We start from the raw sequence: 23,576 nt of genomic DNA, 5'->3' as shown, positions 1-23,576 counted from the left end.
CTTCCTCAGACCAGCCTCTGGGCATATGTGCAAAAAATGTATCAAAAAAGCATCAGTTAGCAAAAATAATATTAAAAGAGCAAATGCAATGCTATAGGATGTTAATCACCTGCAACATCCTGCCCAAGAGATGGCTTCATTTCCACCTCAAAGAGATCCCCATATACCTATTATGCAATTTGCAATTTATGAGGCTTAATTAATGAGTGTTTGCAAAGTGCTTTGGAACACTTGGATGAAGGATGTTAAAGGAATCTACGTAACGATTAGGAATGATATCATTTTCTTACGGCTCAAATGTTGACACCAGGACAGTTACACTGCAGAGGGATGACACTGCAACGATCAGGCACGGCATGGCGAGGCAACTGAGACACCTCCTACGAGTCCTGCACAACCCGCAGGGTTTGTTTGGGGACCCGAGCTGGTGCCTTGCCCCAAGGGACAAGGTCTCTGGGACCAAGCCCAGAGGTGGGGCAGAAACGTCTTGTCAGCAAAGAGCCTAAATGGGAACTGGGCTGAGAGGTATGAGTTTGGAAAGGTAAATTCCTGCCCATTGACATGGAGTGCCAAAGCCCGCTGGAAAGGAGGCTGGGTTCGTCTTTGCTCCACGTTCACCATGGCTGGACGTCAAAGCTCTCAACTGGTTTTCTGTCATTCATAGCATGTACAGAGGCGTTAGTTTATAAAGCTTAATGCATGGAAAAGGTGTGCCGTGCAATCTGGGGAGCGCTGGTTTCTGGCCCTGTGACTCAGTTTCCTCCTACCTAAAACAGAAGCTGTAAAAATGGGGTTAATAAAGCATTTTTATCATATACTGCTCTTCAGAGGTAAATATAACTAATGTGTTACAACTACAGATGTCCTTTGTGGTTGATAAAATACCAAATCTGGGTTTGAAGGATATCTCAAGAGGATTTTTTTTTTTGTGGAAAGGCTCGGGCCATCAGACAGTCTGTGGTTTTTAGTATCAGCATGCCGTGTCCCTAAATCCGGACCGGCGGTATGCAGTTTTGCAGGCTTTCGGGTTGCGCTGCATCAGTACCCTGGTGCATCGTGCCGGAACGACAGCGCTCTGAAAAGCCCTGCATGGTTTTCGGCACCGTGCACACGTGCGTGCTGCTGCGATGCAGCGTGAAGCCCCACATCCCCGCAGCGAGGCTGTGTCACGGACGGCTGCTGCCGCCACCACCGCCACCGTGTCCCTTCTGCCCCATCCCCTTCTGTCCGGGAGGCCGTTCGGGCCCTGCGCCTCAGGGGACGCGGCCGCTCAGCCCTGCCGTGCGGCTCTCTCCGGACCCTCTGTCACTGTCACCGGCCCCCAGGGCAGGCAGCCACCCACGACATGTGCCTGAAGAGCTGATGCTTCCCGAAGATGGCTCTTCAGGGACACGACACTGCCCCGCTCCCGGGCAAAGGACACCCCACTGCCACCTCCAGGCCATCTTGCCCTCACTCAAGATGGCCGCCTGAGCCTCGCTCACTCAGGCGCCCTCTTGCCCTGATCAAAAATGGACACCCTCCCTCACCCCCCCCCCGCCACTGTTTAACCCCTCCTCCCCTCCCCCGCCCCGCGCAGAACGTCTTGCCCTCATTCAAAATGGCTCCGCCCCGCGGATTGGCCGAGCCGCCTGACGCCAAGGCGGCCATGTTGAGTGTGGAGGGGGTGGGGGGGGGGTCGGGGGGTCCGCCGGTGCCGGGCCGCATCCCGTGATGCCTCGCGCGCCGCCCGCTGCCCGGAAGAAGGAGCGGGGCGGTTGTTGACAACATGGCGGCCGCTGGCCCCTCCGCGGGAGGAAGAGGCGGAGGGAGAGGAGGCGGCGGGCGGAGGAAGGAGTCTCATTCATAGGGAGCCCGGCTCGCTGTCCTCGCCCCCTCCCTCCCCTTCTTTCCCCCCTCCCTCCCCGGCGGCCGCCGCCTCGCCCCCGCCCCGGCACCATGTCCTTCTTCAGGCGGAAAGGTAGGGGGGCGGGAGGCGCGGGGGCCGCCTGCGGCCCTGCCCCGGCGGCTGCGCGGCGGCCGCGCTGAGGCCGCTGCCTCCCGCCGCGTTGAGGGCAAAGCGTGTGGGTTTGCGGGGAAGGGTCGTTGCCGTACTGAGGTACGGGGCGGAGGTGTCCGTGCGCGCCCCCCTCGCTCGGGCCCCGCGGGAGCCCCCGTCGGGCGGAGCGCCGCCGGAGCCGGCCTTTCCCCCCGCGGCGGTGGCTCGCGGGTGAGCCGCTGCTGGCGACGCCTGCCCGGCGCTTCCCGCACTCCTTCAAGGAAGGATCATAGCTTGACAGTGCTGAAGCAGGTGGCTGCTGTGCAGTTTAGGGAGGCTGGTATGAAATGCCAGTGGCTCTGGGCAATTTTGGAGCTTTTTGGTTCAGTTCTTACTGAATTAATTCTTTCTTTTACAATGCTGTGTTTTTTTGTAAAAAAAATATATGTGGCCGTATACGTTATAGCAGTAGCTAGATATCCAGTCAAAAGCAGAACCTCGTTATGCTGAGTCCTTCATAAAAGCAGAAGGAATCGCTGACAAAAGTTATCATAAATTTACTCAGTAATATATTTGTAGATATTATGTGCCACAAATTAAATTACAGGTATTCTAGGTTTCCTAAACTTCAAAATATTCCTATGGCTTAAAAGGGTATAGTTAGTTGTTCTTTGAGAGTTAAACGTTCTGAATACACTGGTGCTAGAGTTTGCGATAAAATGTAGTTTAGTACGCCTTCGGGCTGCCTGATACCTGGTTCAAGTGTTTCTTTGTTGAAAGTTGCTCCTTTTAGGAAGGCAGTTCTATTAGCTTATAATGCTGCAGTTCAAGTAGTAAACCGTTCCAGCAGTGGCTGAGCCAATGCTCTTCTAAAGTGTTTTTTAATTACTGAAACCCAAACTGCACTTCTTGGGAGATAAGACTAAGTTAGGAGGAAAGAATATATTATCTGAGCCTGTGTTTTTGCTGCTGATTGACATGTTCTATTATAAACTTTCTCAGCCAAAGTAGCAATGTTAAAAAATTCATTCTTTTTGGAGGTCAGTGCAGTAGTCCTGGAAAAAGAGTTTTAACTTCTGTCCTGATTAGGAGAAGTTCTGAAGACTCTTCAAAATCCACTGAAGATTTTGCAAGGGCCATACTCTTTTATGAGGTGTTTACATACTAGTGTTGAGCTGTAGAGTAAAAGTTCCGTGCTGCTTATAAACTCTTCAAAAACATCTTGCAGTGCTTCACTAACAGAGAGACTTGACTGCTCCTTGACAAAGAGAATTGTGGAGCTGGTATTCCATCCTGATGCTTAATCATAGGAACAATATAAGCCTTGCAGAAAATTTCTCAAGGAGAAAGTAGTGAAATGTCTAATCCATTATCTATTTATGTTACTTTGATTAAAAGATCATTGGTCAGAGAAGCACAGTTAGAACTAAATGCGCTAGAGAGGCACTCCTAAGGAGAAAAGATAAGTAAGCCTTCATCTGGGTTGTTCCTAAAATAACATTGTTTTGTACATCTCCATTAGAGATAGTGGTTTTTAAAGAAGATCTTAAATTACAGCTGGGAGAAAAAGCAACATATAAAGGTTTATGTAAAACTCTGACTAGATGCATACAGTCCAAAACCATATTTAAAAAAAAGGCGTCATTATCTTTGGATTGAGTTGTCATTGTTTAAGAGGATACAGCACTGGGTAAAAATTTAACCCCTTTTTTTAATGATATCAACAAAGAAGGATAAAAGTACTGACATGTAGAGAAATATCAAAAATAACAGTGAAATAATTGATCAGAAAAGACTTTAAAGGTCTAGTGAAATTTGGAGTGAATAATAGGTTGAGAAATTAAACAATAACGGTTGGACGAGCAGCCAGGGTGCTTGAGGGCAGGTTATGAAATTGTTAACAGTGAAAGGATTCAGGCTGCATACTCATTTACTAGGGATGTTTTAGAAATAGCATATACAGCACTCCTAGTTGGCTGACCTGTTAAGTTTTCTATTGTTTTTTGTGCAAGTACATACATGGATAGTTTAAATTTGTTCATTCTGTATGTCCAAATGTGAGTTAAAATTCTTCACTCTTGTGTGGTCAGCTTTAGTCAGTTTGATACTCCTTTGCAAATGGAATTTGCTACTGGAAACTTTTTGACATATGATTCATCCCTGATAATCTTGTACCATAGCCAGCTTCACATAGACAAAAAATGACATCTGTTTTGTGAGGGAAAATGAAAGTAAATTCACATAGTGAAACTTTGCTTTCTAGAATGCACTCTTGTCACAGGTACCAGTTTTTCTGTCTTCATCTGTTTCCTTTTAGTTCTGTCCTGCTTGAGGTTAGTAGTGATACAAGAAGCTTATGTATCAGAGGTTGGCAGTGTGAACCAGGAGTTTATACTGCTAGCACTAAGTTGGTAATCCAGTGGAGAAGAACTGGGCTGCTGGTAACAAATAACAAGTATATTTAAACTAAAAGTAGGCTTATGGAGGACTCCTCTGTGGAAACTCAGAAATTATTGCTGCTGGTTGGGAATCACTTTAATCAATCCACTATTGGAATCATTTTCTAAAAGAGTTCATAATACTGTATACAGGTTGCATCATTTCCATTTTACCTCAGTATTATTTCAGGTATGTACAGATTTTCCTGCATAGCAGCATTAAATCAGTTATGTAAAAAATGGTTATCCTAAATACTTTTTAATCTTTACAGTTAAACTGAACTTTTATAGCCAAATGTAAAAAAGAGCCAGGTTGTTAAACTGAGGTGTAAACCTTTCTATTGCAAAGAGAATGTGCTAACCAGCAGCATAAATTTTTAATGCTGAGTTGCCAATTTACAGATTTGCAACGCTTTTCTGTGAGAACTATAGTACTGCAGCTACGATTGTGCAGAACAATTATGTAACAAGAGATTGAAGTGTTCCCTTAAAATATGTGAAATACTTAGGTCAAAATAGGAAGGGTTTTTTATCTGTTCATGTTTTGTAATGTAAACATTTGATTCTACTTCGTTATTATTTGCGATTAAATTTGGAAGGATTTCAAAAATCTATGTTCAAAGATGACCTATTTGTAGTAACACAGCCATAGATGGTTTCACTAGTAGATTGCATGCTTAAATATCACTGATTTATTTATTGCTTGCCGTGCCATCATGTTTATGTACTCCTTCAATTTCTTTATTCTTGTTTTAAAATATATTGCCTTATTCCCTTTCACTGTTTAAAATCTTCCTTTTTTAAAGAAACCCACCTTTTTCTTTCATCAAAACTTTTAACTACCATCTTCCAATCAGTTGCTTGTCATATGGTTGGTGATATTTAGGCAGTATTGTTTGTGAGGGAATTAACTATTTATAGTGAATTTCCAAAACACATCTGTGGTATCTGTTCCTGAGTGAGAGAAAGCAGTGACTGATTTCATGGAGCTTGTTCCGTTTACATCCTTCCCAATGTGCGTGTTCTGCTGGTCTGTCTGTAATAGGAGGGAGATGCTGTCCTTAGACATTTGATTTGTTGTTCGCAGAATACATCTGCTGATACTCTGCTCTTAAAATACATTTATTCTTTCCAGTTCATGCAGTTTATTAAAGTAACCTTGAATGTAGCCATGTTTTAAAGTAACCTTGAATGTAGCCATGTTTTAACTAATATATTATGTATATATGCGCACACACCTATAGCGAACATCTTCCAGAATGTTTTTGAAAATTTAACATACTGTTTCATTAGACTTAATCTATGAGTATGAATGATAAAGTTTTGCTTTTGAAAAGCAAAGAAACACAGGAGCTTTGAAATTCTCTGTCAATTACTTGATGTCAGATCCAAAAAAACTACTTTTAACAAAATCATGGTTTGCATCTTCCAAGTGTGTGTTCATTCACGTGTAAATGACATTGGTTACCCAAAATAGCTTTAACATTTTCCTTTATGCTTTACAGTGAAAGGCAAAGAACAAGAAAAGACCACAGATGTGAAAGCAATTAAAAGTAAGATCAATATTTACTTTCTTTATAAAATTATATCTCTGCTGTTACCTGCCATCTTTATTTTAACCACAGGAACAGTTTCCTTATGGCTGAATGCAAACATGATCTGTGTCTCAAAAACAGAGCAGACTCAAAACTTGATTCTAAGTATTTATAGTAACTAATCTTTCCTAGTCATCTTGCTGAGTGTCCTGTAAGGACGGAAGATTATTAAACTGTCACACACAATCTTTAAGTCAAAGTGATAGTAAAATTCAATCACCTTGCAAATAGTGGTTACTCCTTATCTAAGCAAATTGCTTTTGAGATTCGATGGTAGTATGTTGTGTATTTTGCCATTTTGAAAATGCAGCTTTATTGTGCCTAATGGGCAAAATAGGATGCCAGTATCCTGGCATCCTGACTGATGTATCTTGTGAATCTGAAGATCTGGATCTTGTTCAGAATATGTAACCATTCTAATACTGCTGCATGTGGTACAGAAACTTTGCTCTTCTGTCTGTTGGGAGAGAAGAAAAATCTTGATGGGAAGTAAGCCAGTAAACTGTGGGAAAGCAAGTTAGTTTATTCTGTCAGTTTTTATTGCATTACTGTAAGGAGATGAAGCAATATGTATAAATCTGATCTGTTGCTTTTGTATCTTTCTCAGACAAAATCCTCTTTCTGCACTTTCTAGTGTGTTATCTGGATATCAAGAGAAAATTAAAGACTTCTTTCACATTTTTGTTCTGTCTTTGAAGTCAAATATAGGAAACTGTGAAATTTTATCCACTTTATAGTACGTGGGGTGGCTGCAGTGTAGTTAAAATGACCAGTGACTGGCTAAAACAGGTAGCCAGGGAAAGGCCACAGTGTGGTCTTTGTGTAAATAAAAAAAAAATAATAAAATCAGGTTTAATTTATTATAAATCATGAGCAGCTGACAATGAATAAACTGGAAGGATTTTTCTGGTTTGGCAAAGAGCTACTCTGCTCTGTACGAGGTTAGATTAGTGATATAGTGCTGTCTATAAGTTTTAGAACAAATGTTTGATCCTTTGATTAAATACAACACTTGCCCAAAATATTTATAATACAAAATTAAGTCCAGTTCACAAAAACCTAAACAATTATTAGGATTGTGGCTATGGTTCGACAGAAGTAGCTTCCAGCAAGTTATCTTCGACTACTGTCATCAGCCAAACAGCCGGCTGCCTTCCATTGGCCTAGAAAACCTGTCTTTTTTTTCCCCTTTATTTTCCCTGATATTAAATACCAAAGGCTTTGTAAAGGGTGGCAAGCAGTATCTTGGTACCAAATACTTCAACTGAAGAAACGCTTTGGAATATCTTGAACATTTTAGCTCTCCTATACTTTTGGGGTATCTGGTACCATGACATGTAAGTGTGAAATTGTCAGCTTCTGTCATCATGTGTCATAAAATTGTGAACAAAAAAGAAGCTATGCAGCATGAAGGTCATCAAAACAAACTTTTTTGACACCTTGATGAAATTCATAATTATGGAATGCCATACTGAGATAGCACATCATCTGACTTGCTTTCTTTTTAAGAGTCGGGTGTAAGATGTCCTTGCATGACATCCTAATCAAATGTAATTTCCTGAGAGTCTTTGAAAGTGATATCAGTATGTTACAGGATTTTTATTTTTTTTTAGCTTTATCATCAATTAAAAATTTCTTGATGCTTTTTCACAGACAGTTTTATGTGAGGAAATTATTTTTTGTTCTCTTTGGGCTCAAGTAGCCAACCTTTTCTAAAACAGCTAGAGGAGATTAAGCCTTAATCATCTGAGTTTCATTGGAGACGTTTGCATATTGCTCTTCTTTCTCTATAACTAAACAGACAAACTATTTTAGGAAAAATTGTTCTCATTAAAGCTCATGGATAGTTTCATAGTTCAGGGTTTTCTGAACACACAAAACTTGAACATAAGGAAGTAGACTTGCCATGACCGTTGCAACTGAGCTATATTGTTGGTGAAGTGTTAGACTGCTGTGATAGTGGTTATCAAGGACTCAAGGAAATATTATTTTGTGTGTAAACTTAAGCTTAGTGTCTTTTAGTTACTGAATAGGTAAAATATAGGGGGATGGTAGCTTTCTGATCTCTTAGTGAGCTTATTCTTGCTGTAATAAATCTTATTTCTGTTATCTTTACTCTTATCTGACCTTGATCAAAGATGATACACAGTAGTACAATAGATTTTAAATAAGATTGACACATGTAAACTTTCCAGTTTATCTTAGAGTGCTTAGCGTTGGATACTGTATAAAAGAGGTCTTAGGTTCTTTCTAATCACTCTTGTCTTGATTTCAGCTCCAAGACCAATACATTCCCCTCAAAGAAGCACTAGAAATCATGCCTTGCTGGAGGCTGCAGGACCAAGCCATGTGGCAATTAATGCCATCTCTGCCAACATGGACTCTTTTTCTAGCAGTCGAACAGCTGCCCTTAAGAAGCAGCCAAGTCACATGGAAGCTGCTCATTTTGGAGACTTAGGTAAGGCTTCATCTGTTTTATAATACAGTCAGTATTACTTTGTATTATTGGTATGCTCACTGTCCTTTGGTTGTGAGGCAAGTAGATTAGGAAACAACAAAATTCAACATTGGTATTGCAGTTGTGTCCCTGTTGTCTTCGAAGGGTTTGAATAGACAGCATACTTGTCTCCTGCTCAATAAAAGAGGCTCCTTTACTTTGTATACAACTGTTGTGTTATAAAAATTCTCCCGCTATCTTTTAAATTGTCATAATTGGCCCTACTATACAGTGTACTTGGCAGACTTTGTCATCTAATCTGGTGCGGGCAGTATTTTTCTCTTGCATGTTTATATACAAAGTGTTCATAAGTTCATGTGTTTAAATTGAACTAAATTTCTAATATTCATGAGCTTAGCTACTGAACATAGTTGAAGAATGTAGATATGGGACGTTGAAGCTTGAAGCTTTCAGACACTAGCATATGGATCTTTGGAGATGATTGGAGCATCAGGACAATGAGTTTTACTAAAGACTACAAAACCCCTATTATACAAATCCCTTGATTCGTGTGTGAGGTTTTTTTGTTTTCTTTTTTTAATTTTAACAAGACAAAACTAAGTAATACAGAAATTGTTCATAGAAATCAGTAAGGAACTTGCAGCTGAACTGCAAATGTTCATACATATACAAACCATTTAGACATATGAGAAGTTCAATAGAATGTTTATAGTTAAGTTGCAAGCTGGACATTTCCAGAAATGAAATAATAAACCTTAATGAAAATAGAAAGATTCTTCTGATTAGTTTTCTCCCTGTATCTGAGAATATTCAACAAGCATGTAGAAGCCGCCCTGTGGTACTGCTAAATGTACCATCTACTGACTGATATAGGTGAATTACACAAATGAATGATGGCATAACATGCAAGGAAAAACAGAATAGATTGTTCAGCATGTCTAAGGGACTGAACGCATATTCTAATGGCTCATCATCATTATACATCTACCTGTGTAGTCTCTTTTCAGGGAGAGTTCAGTTGGCATTTAATTTGGCTATCATAGACTGAATATTTGAAAGTATTGGATATAGAGGACAGAATGCAGAACAACATCTTAATACTGCTACCTTTTGTTTGTACCTTGCACAGCATAACCATATAGAAAGTGGTTGTGAGCTTCTTTTATTTAAGACGCTGTTGGATTCAGATTGACTAGACTCTTTTTTTAAATAGAATTGGACTTTTAGAGTATTGATCGGGTATCAATGAAAACACATACCACTGAATATTGTCTACTTGTTTATTGGTAGGAAGTACGTTTTATTTTAAGTATATGCTGCAGTCCTTAGAATTGTTTCTTCAGCAGTTGCAATCCAGGACTTTCTTTTTTAATCAAATACCAATGTTTGTAGTGTAATATAGAGTCATTCCCTTGATATTTTTCTTCAGGCAGATCGTGTCTGAATTATCAGGCCCAAGAGACCAAATCAAGCCTTTCAAAGACCCTTGAACAAGTTTTACAGGACAATGTAGCCCTCCCTTATTTTATCCAGTTTATGGAACTACGTAGAATGGAACACTTGGTTAAATTTTGGCTAGAGGCTGAAAGCTTTCACTCCACAACGTGGTCCCGTATAAGAGCACATAGCCTGAACACAGTCAAGCAAAGTTCATTGGCAGAACCAGTGTCACCCTCAAAACAGCAGGAAATCACGTCGTCTTCTCCAACTGGATTGTTTGAAGAGAGACTGGAGGATTCTAGCACAGTCCGTCTGCTCAGGACCAAGCCAGTGGCTCCAGACAAGAGCGACAGAACTAGCAGTGGACAGAACCATGTGCTGTCAGGTCAGGAGAGTGATAATGCCAGTGTTCTTTGTCTGAGAAAATCTGAGGCAGGGACCCATTCTGTTCCAGCTGATCAGCAAGACTCTTCCAAGCTTACAGTATCAAATAGAAACAGCCCCTCATCTGCACTAAAGGACCTGTCAGGAAAACTAATGAAAAGTAAGTGTCATGTATTAACTTCCTGTAAAAGTGGTGAGATGGGGACATTCTGGCTGCTGTTTGCTAGGTGTGGTTTGATAAGCTGCTTCATTTTTCATGGATTCCTCAGAAGTATTGTATGATGTTGGGAGGAGGAAGATAAATTTGAAAATGGGTGATGTTAACATTCTGAATAAGCTAATAGTCAATTTAAGATCTGTGTATTGTTTGATTGTCGAGTTGTTCAAAAAATAAATGTACCACTGAAGAAACGTCAGAGTCATTATATATTCTGATAAGCTTAGTTTACTTTTGTTCCTACATGCGTAATCTTAAGAGACGGAGATGAGCATTACAATGTCCTGTTTTTCCTCATTCTCCTCCCTCTGCCCCAATTTAAAAGAATTGTAGAAAATTTGGATGATGGTGGGGCTGAGAAATGATAGTTATCTTCCATGGAAAGTTAATTATCCTGTGTAAAATGACATAAGTAATGGTTGCAAAAAGATTTGTAGAGATTTTGTATGGAACGTACTCTTTCTGTTCTTAGATTTATTTGATAGAGTTCCTCCCCTTGTAACTGATTTGTTCTCATTTGGAGTCCACCTCTTCAGAGGCTACTGGAAGTAAGGATGAAATTAAAATATTTACTTCTGATAGTAAGCTACATGCACAGTAACCTGTTTTCTTTACTCTGCACCTACTCAGTCCTCTTTTGTTTGTGAAAGCTTACAGACAAAAAGGAAATACTCCTTTCTTCATATTGGTTCCTCTTGTTTGCCCAACTGTTTCCTTATGTTGCATTCTCTTGCTATTTGTCTCTTGTGTAGTTGGTTATCATATAGTTCCACAATATATAACCTCAGCCACAATATATAACCTCAGCCAAAGTATCTTAGACAAACACAATGCTGCTTTAGTCATGAGTAGCACCTCTGGGTTCTAACGTATGAAAATACTGAATTTCAAGGAACTGAGTCCTTTCTGAGAAATCTGAAGTTTGGAGTATGATCACATTTTTTTTGTGTGTGTACCTAAGCAGTGTCCCAACTCTCTGTTGAAAGATGACATTTAAAAGGTACGCTATATCCTATTCTGAGTATCCTGTTTTAAGATTTTTTTTCCCCCCTTTATATTGCAAGTGCTTTTTATTCTACTATGGTGAAGACTAGAAATAGGGAACTTCATCACAGCTCTTGCTGCAAAGACTGTTGAGACTAAGGTGTGCAGCTGAGGAAGATGTGCTGTCTGGTTGGTGGTGGAAAATTAAGAGTTAGGTTGCTTTATTCCATCTTGCAAGTCAATTCATTGTGGGCTTATTGTGACCTGGCTACAGATGACACCGTCATGGTAGTTTGCCAGCAGCAAAGTATTGAATACTGTACTGAAGGCTTCATGGGAAATAAACTGTCACTATTAATCAGATACTTGCTTTTCTGGAAAACATGTTTGTTATTCACTCTTCTTTTTAGACCTATGCCAGTCAATTTAAAGTTTGATTCTGTATTTCCTCTTTGTAGGTATAGAACGGGATGCAGTTAGTACTTTTACCAAATATATTTCTCCAGATGCTGCTAAACCAATACCAATTACAGAGGCAATGAGAAATGATATAGTTGGTAAGAAAACATACTGTCTCCTACTTTAGAACTCCTCCTTCCCCATAAATATATCTTTAATACATGCACACATAAAGGTATTTATTTTTGTTTTTATAATTTTAAAGTCAGTGGTAAAAGCATAGTAAAATGTATATAATGATTGCAGAACATTTCCTTTTGCTTGTTTTGATAGCATATAAGCTCATTACAGATTGAAAGTGCAGACAGATCTATTTCTGTAATCCTGTGCAATATTGCCTGAAGAACTTTCATAGACTTTTCTTAAATTAGTGAAAGAACTCCAGGTGGCTGTTGGGTGAAGCCAGATCAGAGTCTCAATACAGTGTTTTAGCCATAATATCATCATCCAGCTATCTGTAATGCTATGGAAAACAGTGTTAATGTCTTTTAAAAGCTCTTTGAGGAGTCAGAGCCAGCTGATTCTAGTGGATTTGAGCTACAGTTTTTCATTAACTGGGTATCACTTGTGCCCTTCAGCTCATTAAACCAAAGACATATTAAAATTAACCTGGTCTCTCTTTACAGCAAAGATTTGTGGGGAAGATGGACAAGTGGATCCTAACTGTTTTGTTACAGCACAGTCAATAGTGTTTAATGCAATGGAACAAGAGTAAGTTGATTGAATGGTTTGGCTTCTCATGTATACTGTCCATTTGCAAAACACAGTTCCATAAAAATGTGCGTTTTCTGTGCCGTCTCCTATATTTTAAACTGTCTTCAAATACCTTCTTCCAAATCTATTCTTGTGATCACTTGCTGAAGTTGTGTGTGCTGTTACCATGTTCTTTATGTCATTTCATGATGTTCATATACCCTGTATTGTTTGTTTCTTGTTTCACTTTTACCAGACTAAAATTATAAGACTTCTGAGGCAAGGACTAGTTGGTTCATAAAGTACGTTGATGCTGTTGGCCCTTGATAACTCTTATTCTGTCTGTGTGCAGGCACTTTAGTGAATTTTTGCGAAGTCATCATTTCTGTAAATACCAGATTGAGGTGCTGACTAGTGGGACTGTTTATCTGGCTGACATACTTTTCTGTGAATCAGCCCTGTTTTATTTCTCTGAGGTAAGTGTCAGGGGAGCATTTTCTTTGTTTTTTTTTTTTTCCCCTTTCTTTCAGGTAGGAAAGCACCCATGCCCTAAAGGCTTAAAATAAAGATACCTCTGCATAAGGGGAAAAAAAATGAAGTATATGTTGTTCTGAGAGAAAATGCATTAGCAGCTTCCTCTCAATGTAGAGCTATTCCAAGTGCTTGAACTTATACACCGTACTGTAAAATGAGTGGTAATGTACATTCTCCAGTTTAGTGGCCGCTCTTGTTTCTTTATAGAAGCTTCAACTTAGACTATTTAATCTTGTCAAATGAAGCTGTGACTTTGAAAGCTTTAAGCAAAGTAATATTCTGTGTGACCCTCTTACGGATCAAGAGTAATTCTCTAGCTTTGCTTAGAGAGGAGATCAGAGCAGAATGTGATAGATCAAATGTATAAGTTCAGTTAGGTGTCCAGTACCTTTAGGGAATCATCTATTATTAGTAAAATACTCATGCTGATAGTAAAATACTCAAGCCAATATAGTTTGAAATGATAAGCTGTGAAGAACAGACAGCATGCTGTGTTCAGTGTAAATTAAGCTTTGCTTTAAAATGGGTTTTCTGTCTTTAATATGATACAAATAGCTACAGTGCTTGGAAACTAAATGTGAAAAATCACTAAGGAAAAGAGATTTCTCTAGTTTGTTTCTTTAACAAACTGAGCAGACTAAATCTGTCTGCAAAGCTATATCTGAAAATTCAGAATATTTTTATCCTCTAGTGACAATTTTGTATCATTGATATAGAGTACATTTATTTTAAATGGGAAGGAGTGAGTTTGTCTGTGCTTGCTGTAGCTTCTTGCTTAAATTTCTGCTTTCGTTTTTCTTTTTTCTAAATTCCCTTGTAGTATATGGAAAAGGAAGATGCAGTTAATGTATTGCAGTTCTGGTTGGCAGCAGATAACTTCCAGTCCCAACTTGCTGCCAAAGAAGGCCAATATGATGGACAAGAAGCACAGAATGATGCTATGATTTTATATGACAAGTGAGTGAGTTGAACAGTTATTTACTTCTGAAGCTGTAGTTTTATCTTTGTACCTTTCTGTTGCATTGTGCAAAAGGCACTTTTCATTTTCAAACTATGCTTTGCATTCTTGTGCTGTTGTCTTAACATACACTGAAATGCTTGCTTATTACAGCAGCCTCCAATGTATTCAGACAAAAGCTGTTTCTTTTTTCCTAATGCATAAAGAGAAAATCTTTATAAAGATTTTGTATTCTTAGACAAAATTCAGAATTTCCAGAACTCGGTTGCTTGAGAACTTATGTTTTTCTCGTAAGATACCAAAGCCAGTTGGTAGTCATTTGGAAAAGCTTTGATGCTAATAGTAGCTGCATAACTGTAGAATACTGTTATCCATTTAAGAGGCTTGAAGAGCTCTTACCATACAAAATAGGAGTCCTGCCAGGAAGAAGAAAGCAAGCCAAATAGTGCTGGTTCTTAATATTTCAAAACTAGTTTTGAGGGTATTTTGTGGCTATGTGGAGGGGAGTTCTTTTGAGTTTTTCTTGTTTTCCTTTCTTTGGGGAAGCAAACATCCTCTTTAATGTCAGACTTTCTTCTTGCTCTCAGTAGTGTCACTTTTCTACTTTCTGAGCTTCAACTTATCAATTAAAACTGAAAGTCAGACATCAAAACTGCTTCCAGGAAAAAGTTTGTTTTTAAGTTTAAGAGCAAGTTTGTCAAGTTATTGCCCTTATAGGAAATAATAATTGGAGAGAAAATGAACAATTTCCCCGCTTCATCCACAAACTCTGTTTTTAGTTATGTGATTAAAAGAGGAAATGCTACTTCAGTTCTGGGTGTTTGCTGCTTCCTTGCCCTATTACAAAGTATGTGCATTTGCTGTTGCACACGTGTGTGTGTGTGTGTGTGATTCTGCTCATCAGTAGTCACGTGATGCTCTCATTTTACCTGTATGTTCAGAGTAAAACTTTAGCAAAAACATTTCTGTGAACTGTTTTTTTTTTTCTTAGCACTTAGTATCAGATGTACCTGCATTTTTTGAAGCAACACCAGCTAGTGACTTCAGCATGATTAATAACTTTCAGTGGGGAAAAAGTGATTACTAACCATCTGCAAAATTTTAGAAATCCTAGTGTTGCTTTCTTTCCCTATCCTGTGCTGCAGATACTTTTCTCTTCAAGCCACACATCCTCTTGGGTTTGATGACTCTGTGAGGCTAGAGATAGAATCCAACATCTGCAGGGAAGGTGGTCCCCTCCCTAACTGTTTCACTACTCCCTTACGGCAGGCCTGGACTACCATGGAGACGGTGAGATACCTTCTTAAAACTGTTTTTGGAAGTTAGTGAAGATGATGATGAGATTTTGTTGTGTGTCAAGGATTCCCTTCAGCACCTCTGATTTATCCCATTATTTTACTGATTTCCTTTTTTTTACCCAGATAATACAACAATATTAGTTACATTTTCTCCAGCCTAATTTGAAAAGATGCAACCCGCATGGCGTCTGTTAGTTCTCTGTGAAATGCTTGTCTTGGGTGACTGTTACGTTTTAATGGAAGGAACAGAATTCCGTTTCATATCAATTGCCATAAATAGCTTGTATCTTTTGAAATTTTTCCTTCCTCCTCACTCCTCTGTCTGATGCTACACCACATCTAGCTGGTAGCAGTTAATTGGCAAGTCACGTACCAGTGCTGTGGTTATAGTGCAACCCTGGAGTACCTGGAGATCAGTGGTTTGCTTCTGGAGCTGCTGCTGATTCTTGGACAGCATAGCAAACTGTAAAAGTACTGGGATGTCAGGCCTTTCTAGGGGAAAACAGTCTGAACTTGGCTCCCATTGGGGGAGGGTTTAGGCAGCATATTGCTGGGTTTTGCTGCTTCATCCTGAAGTAGGATTCAAATTTACAGCAGTGCAATAGCTAATCCAGAATAATTCCGTTTATGTATGCTTTTACTTGGGTGGCATCTACACCAGGACGGAGATGTCCAGTTGACCTTCCTGTTCTCTGTAGTAATCATGCAGATTGGCTTTGTTGATTAAAGAGGACTCGTTCTTTTGTCTTCTAGGTTTTTTTACCTGGTTTCTTGTCCAGCAACCTTTATTACAAATACTTGAATGATCTCATCCATTCAGTACGAGGAGATGAATTTCCAGGAGGGAATATTGCACTGAATATTCAAGGCCCCAGTAGCATTCCTGATAGCGATTCTCAGATGGGGGGCCCTGATGGCTCTGCCTCCCAGGTAAGAGTTACTTGTTTTGATTCTGTTCTGATAAATAGGGCAGTCACTTTTCTATGTTGAAATCAAAGTTTTTACCTTTTAAGGAAACATCATCTTGTAATTTTAAGCTTCTCATTTCACTTCTAGGACACATTTGATCTACTTGCTATTGATTTCTATGCCAAATAATATTTATTGAAGTTATTTTCCGTACCTGAGGTCTTTTACCACTTCTATTAAAAACAGAACTTTGATTCAAGGAATTAAACTATTAATGTTAGCTGAAGACTGGCTTACAGTACTACAACATTTAAGAATACTTTTCATTAGAAATAAGGTTGCTTTTTTATATATTTTTTTTTATTTAATACATCTTTAGGCAGGAGTTATACCTTTTAGGCAGAAGCTGACATTGTGAATATGCTGTAGAATTTAAATAGAAGTATGTAAATTATGTGCTCAATTCCATTGAAGCGTCAGACTTTAAACCCTAGAACTGAGCGGACTCTTCAGGGTAGAAGTCCTCTACTCATGCATAGAGCAGTGACAGTTAATATCTGATCAGCTGGTGTTCACAAGTTTGTCTCGGCAGATTTTTCCATACTGTGGACCTCAAGTTAGTCATGTTAGTCTAATAGAAAATGGCCGGACTCCCGACCCTCCCAAAAGAGGGCTCTGTTTACTGTATTACACTGAGATGCAGCATTCTGGGGACAATATCTGAATTTTGCTTGTATACGTATAGTTTGATGTAAAGCTGGAATAAAGACTTAAATGTCCATTGCTAGGTAAAGCAGAGAGCTTTCTCATCATTTATTAAGCATGATTAGAGCTGTGTGGCTGCTTCTCCACTGTGCTATGTAGAAACGAGTATGTAACTGGTCCCCTTTGGCTCTCTCACCTTTCCAGGGTCATTGAGAGGTGGCCACTGTGTATAAACTTTGTGCAGTTCTCTGGTCAGCATCGTTCTTAATCTCCTTCATGATGCCACTTTGAGAGCTTTGTTCACCTGCGGGCCTGGCTTCAGAAATGGGCAGCAGAGCACTTTGATATGAAATCATCCACATAATGACAGAGATGCATTTTTAACAGTTGTCTGTTCCAAAAATTCTAGTTTTATTTAATGCCAACGTGGAAGAGGGAGAGGATAAATGGATTCTAGTTTATCTGTCGCTGGTTCAGTCTGTCAAGCCCAGCTGAGAGTAGAAAAGCTAAGCAAAACTTCCTTCAGCTGAATTGCTTTTATTGAAGGCTACAATGCTACCATGAGTTTTAAATTATAGTATCTAGATCAACAATACTGACTTTGTGTTTCAAGCAACATGGAAGCTGTATTACCTGCTTTTATTTATTACCTGTTTTTATTTTTTATTTTTTTTATATACCTTCTAATAAAGTTGTGAAGGGGGGGATAAAATCTGTGTTCTGACTGTCATGGAAAAATCCTGATGTCTGTTAGCCTGAACAGGAAAAACTTCTGGGATTTGGTTTGTTTGGACTGTTTAGAAACAAAGTGCTGCATTTTTTGTGGTGTCCTACTTATCTGCCTAGAAGGGTCACCAGGTCTCTGTGTATTTCTTTTTTTTTTTTTTTTTAATAAAGAATAGCACTTAGTGCAGACCAACAGGAGAGGACTTCACAAGGCAGCTCCCATTAGTGTTTCTGTTCCAAGTTAAGGTGCTAATAGATTGCTATGCTTTTGTGCGCTCCCTGCTGTTGCTCAATGTTTCCTTGATTTTCTTTTTTGTTTTTCGCAATCTTATGCAAATACTGTAGACCAAAAGGTAAATGCATGTTCTCTCTGTATGGGGCAGCACAGTGTGTTTCATGGGAGCTGCTTACCAAGTACGAGACAGGGATGAGTGCAGTTGCTGCTGCTTTTGAGGTAGCTCAGTGTTAGGCACTCAGAAGCAAATAATTTGCATGCACACACAGATCTAGTGAATTGATACTGCTTAGACAGCAGTCTCTACATATATGTATGCTGACCTGTACATTGTGTGTTTGGCTCTGTTCATGTAACTTTATCATCTTCTGTTTGAAAACAATGTCATACTGAGTTAGGAATTCACCATATGTGTAGAAGTTCTCTACATTCTTTTATGCTTGCATAGAGACTTCGAGATTTATCGAACTGTAAAAGCACTAAAATAGCAACTTTGTTAAGAAGCGACTAGTTGTCTGCATTGGGCACTAATTAGAATTTTTGTTTGTAGTCCAATGTCAAAAAGGCTAATGTTAAAATCCTGAAAAATTTTGATGAAGCAATAATTGTAGATGCTGCAAGTCTGGATCCAGAATCTTTGTATCAACGAACATATGCAGGGTAAGGTTCGTTCAGTGTATCTCATTCTTTCCAGTATGTTTCACCTGTTTCATTTTTGTTGTGTCCTTCTGCATTGAGAGTGCACATAATGCAAGATGTTGCAATCTTAGAACATGTCTTAATACTTAAGTTTCTTTTTTTTCAATAGTGCAGTTTAACACCAGTGTCATGGTGAATGTTTCTCTAATGAGAACAGCAGTCAGAAAAATATTTCCAAATGTTTTTCTTTTTCTTTTAGATATTTTATTCCTCTGTGGTTCCAAAATACAACTAGTAGTTCCTGTTTGTTTGGAATAGGGAAGAACAAGCTTGGAAGACTTTGATACTGTAATATACAGCATTTATTTCTCCCTGCCCCCATATAAAGAAGAGCTTGTACTTCATTTCATTAGCAGATTGCACAGCTATTCTTCTGTTTCTTAAGTTGCTCTTTGATATGAAGCTCTTCTGCTCTGTGGATCTCAAACAGAAATTCTTTGTTTCTCTAGCTACCTTGCTCTTCTACTGCATACCAGTCTGCTGTGCTTTCAAGTACTGTAAATTGGTTGGTCCTTCATGAAATGTTTCTGTGATACTGTAGAGCACTTGTTTGCACTGCCTTTTGATATTACATGATTGAGTCATTGAAGTGCTTGCCAACTTTCAGTTTCTAGACATATTTTTAAGATATGCTTAGAATTCAGATAAACGTGAGGAGCAGGAAGCTTTTCCCAATATATCCATTTTAGGTGGGAAGGGTAATAATTGGTAAAATTCCAGTTTTTCTGACACTAAGAGTCGTTATTGTAGTGAGATGTTTATTTTGCTGACCGATAACTTTCCGTAGTGCTGAAGTTCTCTTGGTAACCTGTGTGGGTGGGTGTGTTTTTCTGTGTGGTTCGTTGGTTTTTGCTACTTCTCTCTTCAGGAAGATGACGTTTGGACGAGTCAGTGATCTGGGACAGTTCATCAGAGAGTCTGAACCAGAGCCTGATGTCAAGAAATCAAAAGGTTTGCTTTCCTTTTTCTCTCAGTTTCTGTAAGCATCTACAGAACTGCCCTATTTCTTGCTTCAGCCAGGATAAGCAAAACTCTTGACTCTTTCTAGATCTGTTTTAAGCCAAATAGAGATGCTTAGGAGATCATCCTGTACTGAGGCAAAACCTGTCTGTGACTCAGTTCTGTAGCCAAATCCTGCTTCTTCTGGTCCAGCTGGATTCTTGAGGGTATGCGCTCCTGTGGGAGTTGGAATTGTCAATGGAACCTGGCAGGGATGAAAGCTGCTAGCAGTTGAGCTCATGGTCAAACCTTCAAGGATTTGATCTCAAGATGAAAAAACTTCAGTTCTCTACATGCTTCCTACCCACTTTGAAGTCTGCAGTTAACGCTGCTTTTTGAGTCTGGTTGCTGGGAAAGAATGGTCTGGGCTCAGTGCCTAGTGAACCATGAATCCTGGTAATCCTTCATCTTCGATGCCACTCTTCTGTGTTCTCTAGTGCTAGCAGCACAAACCCTTCAGGACAGAAGCAAGTACATGTTTATAGAGAAGAGAAATAAGATGTGCTGCTGAGTTTGCTAATACACCTTGTTTGCTGTTTATCTCAACTAGGGTCCATGTTTTCACAAGCAATGAAGAAATGGGTTCAAGGAAACACAGATGAGGTGTGTCCTTTTTATGTTGTCCTTGTGATTGCTTCCAATTCCAGTTAGGGAAATTGAGTGTTCAGGTTCTTAATCCTGGCTGTTTTCTCTGAGTATCTTTCTGAACTATCAGTCTCTACATGCTAAATATAATTGAATTGCATACACTTGTGAAACCAGTTTGTTCTTTGCCAAGGAGCACTTTGGCAGAGTGTTTGATATTTTAACCAATGTAATAGGGAACTGTGTGTTAGTTATTAAAATAGACCAGTCAAGGTGGTGGTCTGAAGGACTTCGCTGACTGTCTTGGAAATTGGATCAAACTGAGTACTACTTAAGTACTCACATTAATTGGAGCGAACACTGTATTTGGAAACCAGCTGCATTTTCATCAAGAGAAGATATGTTTACTACAAGTCAGAGTTTTGAAGGTTAACCATGTCTGTAAGGTTTAGCTTGTGAGTTATGCTGAGAGCACTGTATTGTAGTTTTAAGAACCCCAAACTACCTATACTTGGGATGTTTTTTCCTATGGCAGGCTCAAGAAGAGATGGCTTGGAGGATAGCAAAGATGATAGTCAATGATGTCATGCAGCAGGCACAATGTGAGCAGCATTTGGAGAAGGTTACAAAGGTAAGAGGGTAGAAAGGCTGTGTGCCCTTACTCTCTGACTTAAGCTAAACTGTGGGAGGAGTAGAGCTTTTGGTTGCTTTCCTAGTTTATCTGAAACCCACACTAGTATGAGTTCAGGTTAGTAGCATGACAGGATTTCCAGCAAAGGTTGGAGTTATTTCAGCCTACAAATGGTGTGGTTGGAATTTCTTGACAGATACCTGTAGTGGTACTTCTGTACAAGTCTTAAAATTGTCTTTGTTCCTTTATAGTCTTTATAAACTGCTTATTAGTTAAGAGTGATTTATAGTGCAGGATCAATACTGTGATTTGTTGTTTAAGTTTACACTTGCTGTTTCGTGTTAATGAATGGTAGTGTATTTGCCTAAAGTAACACTGAAAGTTACTTAAGAGCTAGAAGGTTGTCTTGTTGGATGTGCTAAGTTTATGCTGTGCTATGTCTACACTGTTTAAAGAATTATATGATAGCCCTGTTGATAGGCTAGCACTTCAGCGTTATGCTTAGTGACTTTGTTGTACAAGTCTGCGTGTTTTGTAGCATAACAGTTGTGATGCAGTAGTTAACATTGCATATATGAAGAAATGAAGACAGCAGTTTACCAGTTAATAATCTGGTGCTCTTAGCTCTCAGATCTCTAATATCAATTACAAAAAAAAAAAAATTGCACTTTCCTTAGTTAAGGAAAGTAAACATGTACCAAAACCCAGTGATATGCCTGAACTAACGGGTCCATAATTTCACTATGTGACTGTTCTCATGTTTCTAGAGTACCTATGTTTAAAAGACTTGTATAATAACTTCACTTAATTGCTTGGCTGCAATTGAGAAGGTCACTCAGCACTGTATTTAGAATTTAAGTGGTTGAACACGCTCTGGATTCAATTAAGCAAACATAACTACAGGAATGGGAAAGCTGAAGTTTGTTGTGTGGGGGTCTGGTTGGGAGAAGAGGGGAGCGAGTGTTTTTATTTGGTTTGTCTGTCTGTCTCTTTTTTTTTTCCCCTTCCCAAACTCATCAGCTTCCCTGGCTTTCAATATTTGCAAACACAAAATATCTTTCTATTGAGTGATTGCCTTTTGTTTTTTAGGGTAAAATGATCTCTAACTCTGTTTTTCTTTTTCCAGCTATGATTTTTAAATGCCAGAACAGGAAGTCTAATTTTCTGCTTTGAAAATGAGTGAACTTTCCATTTTGGTGGATTCTTTAACACAGCCAATAAAAGCAAAGCACTGTTACTACATACCGCCGATATCTCCCTCATTTATAAGGAAGAATTAAAAAGAAGCAATCCTGTACCTGCACTGTAGAGAGCAAAGGAACACGTTTTCTTGTTGTATACAGCATTCACAGTAATGATGGTTTTTGAAGGGATGAAGACACAGTTTATGAATGTGTCACTGAGAAACTGTGATCAACTTCACAAATACTTGACCCTGTCTCAAAAAGACTTTTAAGCAAAATATCTGGAATGGGACACAAGCCACACCAAGGAGGGGAAGGTTTTGCTGTAGTTTCTAGTTCTACTACTTGTAATTTTTAAACACACAATTGCAAAGGCCATGGGATGTCTCCCTGACACTTGGCTGTTGGAGAGAAATGAACCTGAAGCTGTGAATTCATTGGCAGTGAATGACCTTAAAAGTTCTAAGTTTTATTTTTCCTTACTTGAAATAGAAGAGTATTCAACTGTAAGATAAATGTATTTTACTTCATAATTACATTAACTTTGAAGGGAGCATAGAATGATGAGGAGCGAAACCTGGACAGTGTAACTTTTCCTTGTCAAGCTCTTACACATGCATAAACACATTCTCTGCTTCTAACACACAGCAGACTTGCAAGCCCATCTTGCGCTCGTGCAACCCCCCGCTCCTGAGCCACAGCTCCCGATGCAGCCCGCACTTTGAGGAGATTGTACCCAGTAAACTGCTCCATTTTCTTTCCTCTTCATTCCACACCAAGGAAAAAAGTAATTGCTGCCATGTATTACTGCCATGCTCCATAGCTTGTTGTCCTCAAACCAACATAGTATCTAGTTCCAGATGTTTGGTTTATAAAGAAAAATAATTTTAATGACCTCTGGCTTTCTTTTCCCTGACATTGACAACACTCGAAACTTGCATAACCTTTAATTTAAGTAAAAAGCCACTGTGTGACACAGCACCTGTATTTTTTCTTGTGAATTGATTTTTTACAGAGTAGCTGAAGTACTCAGTGTGTCACTCCATTATGTTCTTGTTGCCTTTTTTAGTATACAACACTTCTTTGGGGGTTTTTTATTCTACTCTTATGATTGCTTTTTTCCTCAAACTTGTGCAAAAAAATCACTTTATAAAGAACTAAATCATCTCCAATGTTCAAAGTACCTTGATTGACTAGCAAGTGTTATTCTGTTGCAATATTTGATTGTATAGAGATACACTATTATCTATGAAAAGAAGCAAAAAGGCTGTGTATAGGTTTTTGGTACTATGTACCACCTCTTATTTCTCTCATGCCCAAGTATTCATGTACTTAAAACATACTATATTTAATTGTGTTTTGATTTAAAATATATGAATATTAAAATTTGTGTCAATTTTCTGTTTTGATGGGGTTGGATTAACCTATTTTTTTTTAATGGCGCTCTCATAGGTTCATAGAAGTAAA

The 23,576-nt window shown here is 39.1% G+C and overlaps 1 protein-coding gene across 2 annotated transcripts; it reads left to right on the top strand.

The window, feature by feature from the left end:
* Positions 1 to 1,744: 1,744 nt before the first annotated feature.
* AKAP10 (A-kinase anchoring protein 10) lies at positions 1,745 to 23,518 on the top strand. 2 transcript variants are annotated; one of them, XM_062592604.1, is made up of 15 exons: positions 1,745 to 1,960; positions 5,922 to 5,969; positions 8,287 to 8,469; positions 9,899 to 10,453; positions 11,953 to 12,051; positions 12,580 to 12,664; positions 12,999 to 13,122; positions 14,001 to 14,137; positions 15,284 to 15,428; positions 16,190 to 16,366; positions 18,562 to 18,671; positions 19,579 to 19,661; positions 20,260 to 20,312; positions 20,830 to 20,925; positions 22,052 to 23,518. In XM_062592604.1, the coding sequence occupies exons 1-15, from the start codon at positions 1,939 to 1,941 to the stop codon at positions 22,055 to 22,057; spliced, it is 1,923 nt and encodes a 640-aa protein (XP_062448588.1). In that variant the 5' UTR covers positions 1,745 to 1,938; the 3' UTR covers positions 22,058 to 23,518. The 2 variants fall into 2 exon arrangements, 1 of the variants encoding a protein (XP_062448588.1); XR_009960428.1 differs by lacking the exons at positions 18,562 to 18,671; positions 20,830 to 20,925; positions 22,052 to 23,518.
* Positions 23,519 to 23,576: the final 58 nt, after the last annotated feature.

The sequence above is a fragment of the Rhea pennata genome, chromosome 20 (genome assembly GCF_028389875.1).
Source record: "Rhea pennata isolate bPtePen1 chromosome 20, bPtePen1.pri, whole genome shotgun sequence".
In the NCBI taxonomy this organism is placed as follows: Eukaryota; Metazoa; Chordata; class Aves; order Rheiformes; family Rheidae; genus Rhea; species Rhea pennata.
Note: the sequence above shows the minus strand (reverse complement) of the source record. Positions and strands in the feature narration are given on the sequence as shown.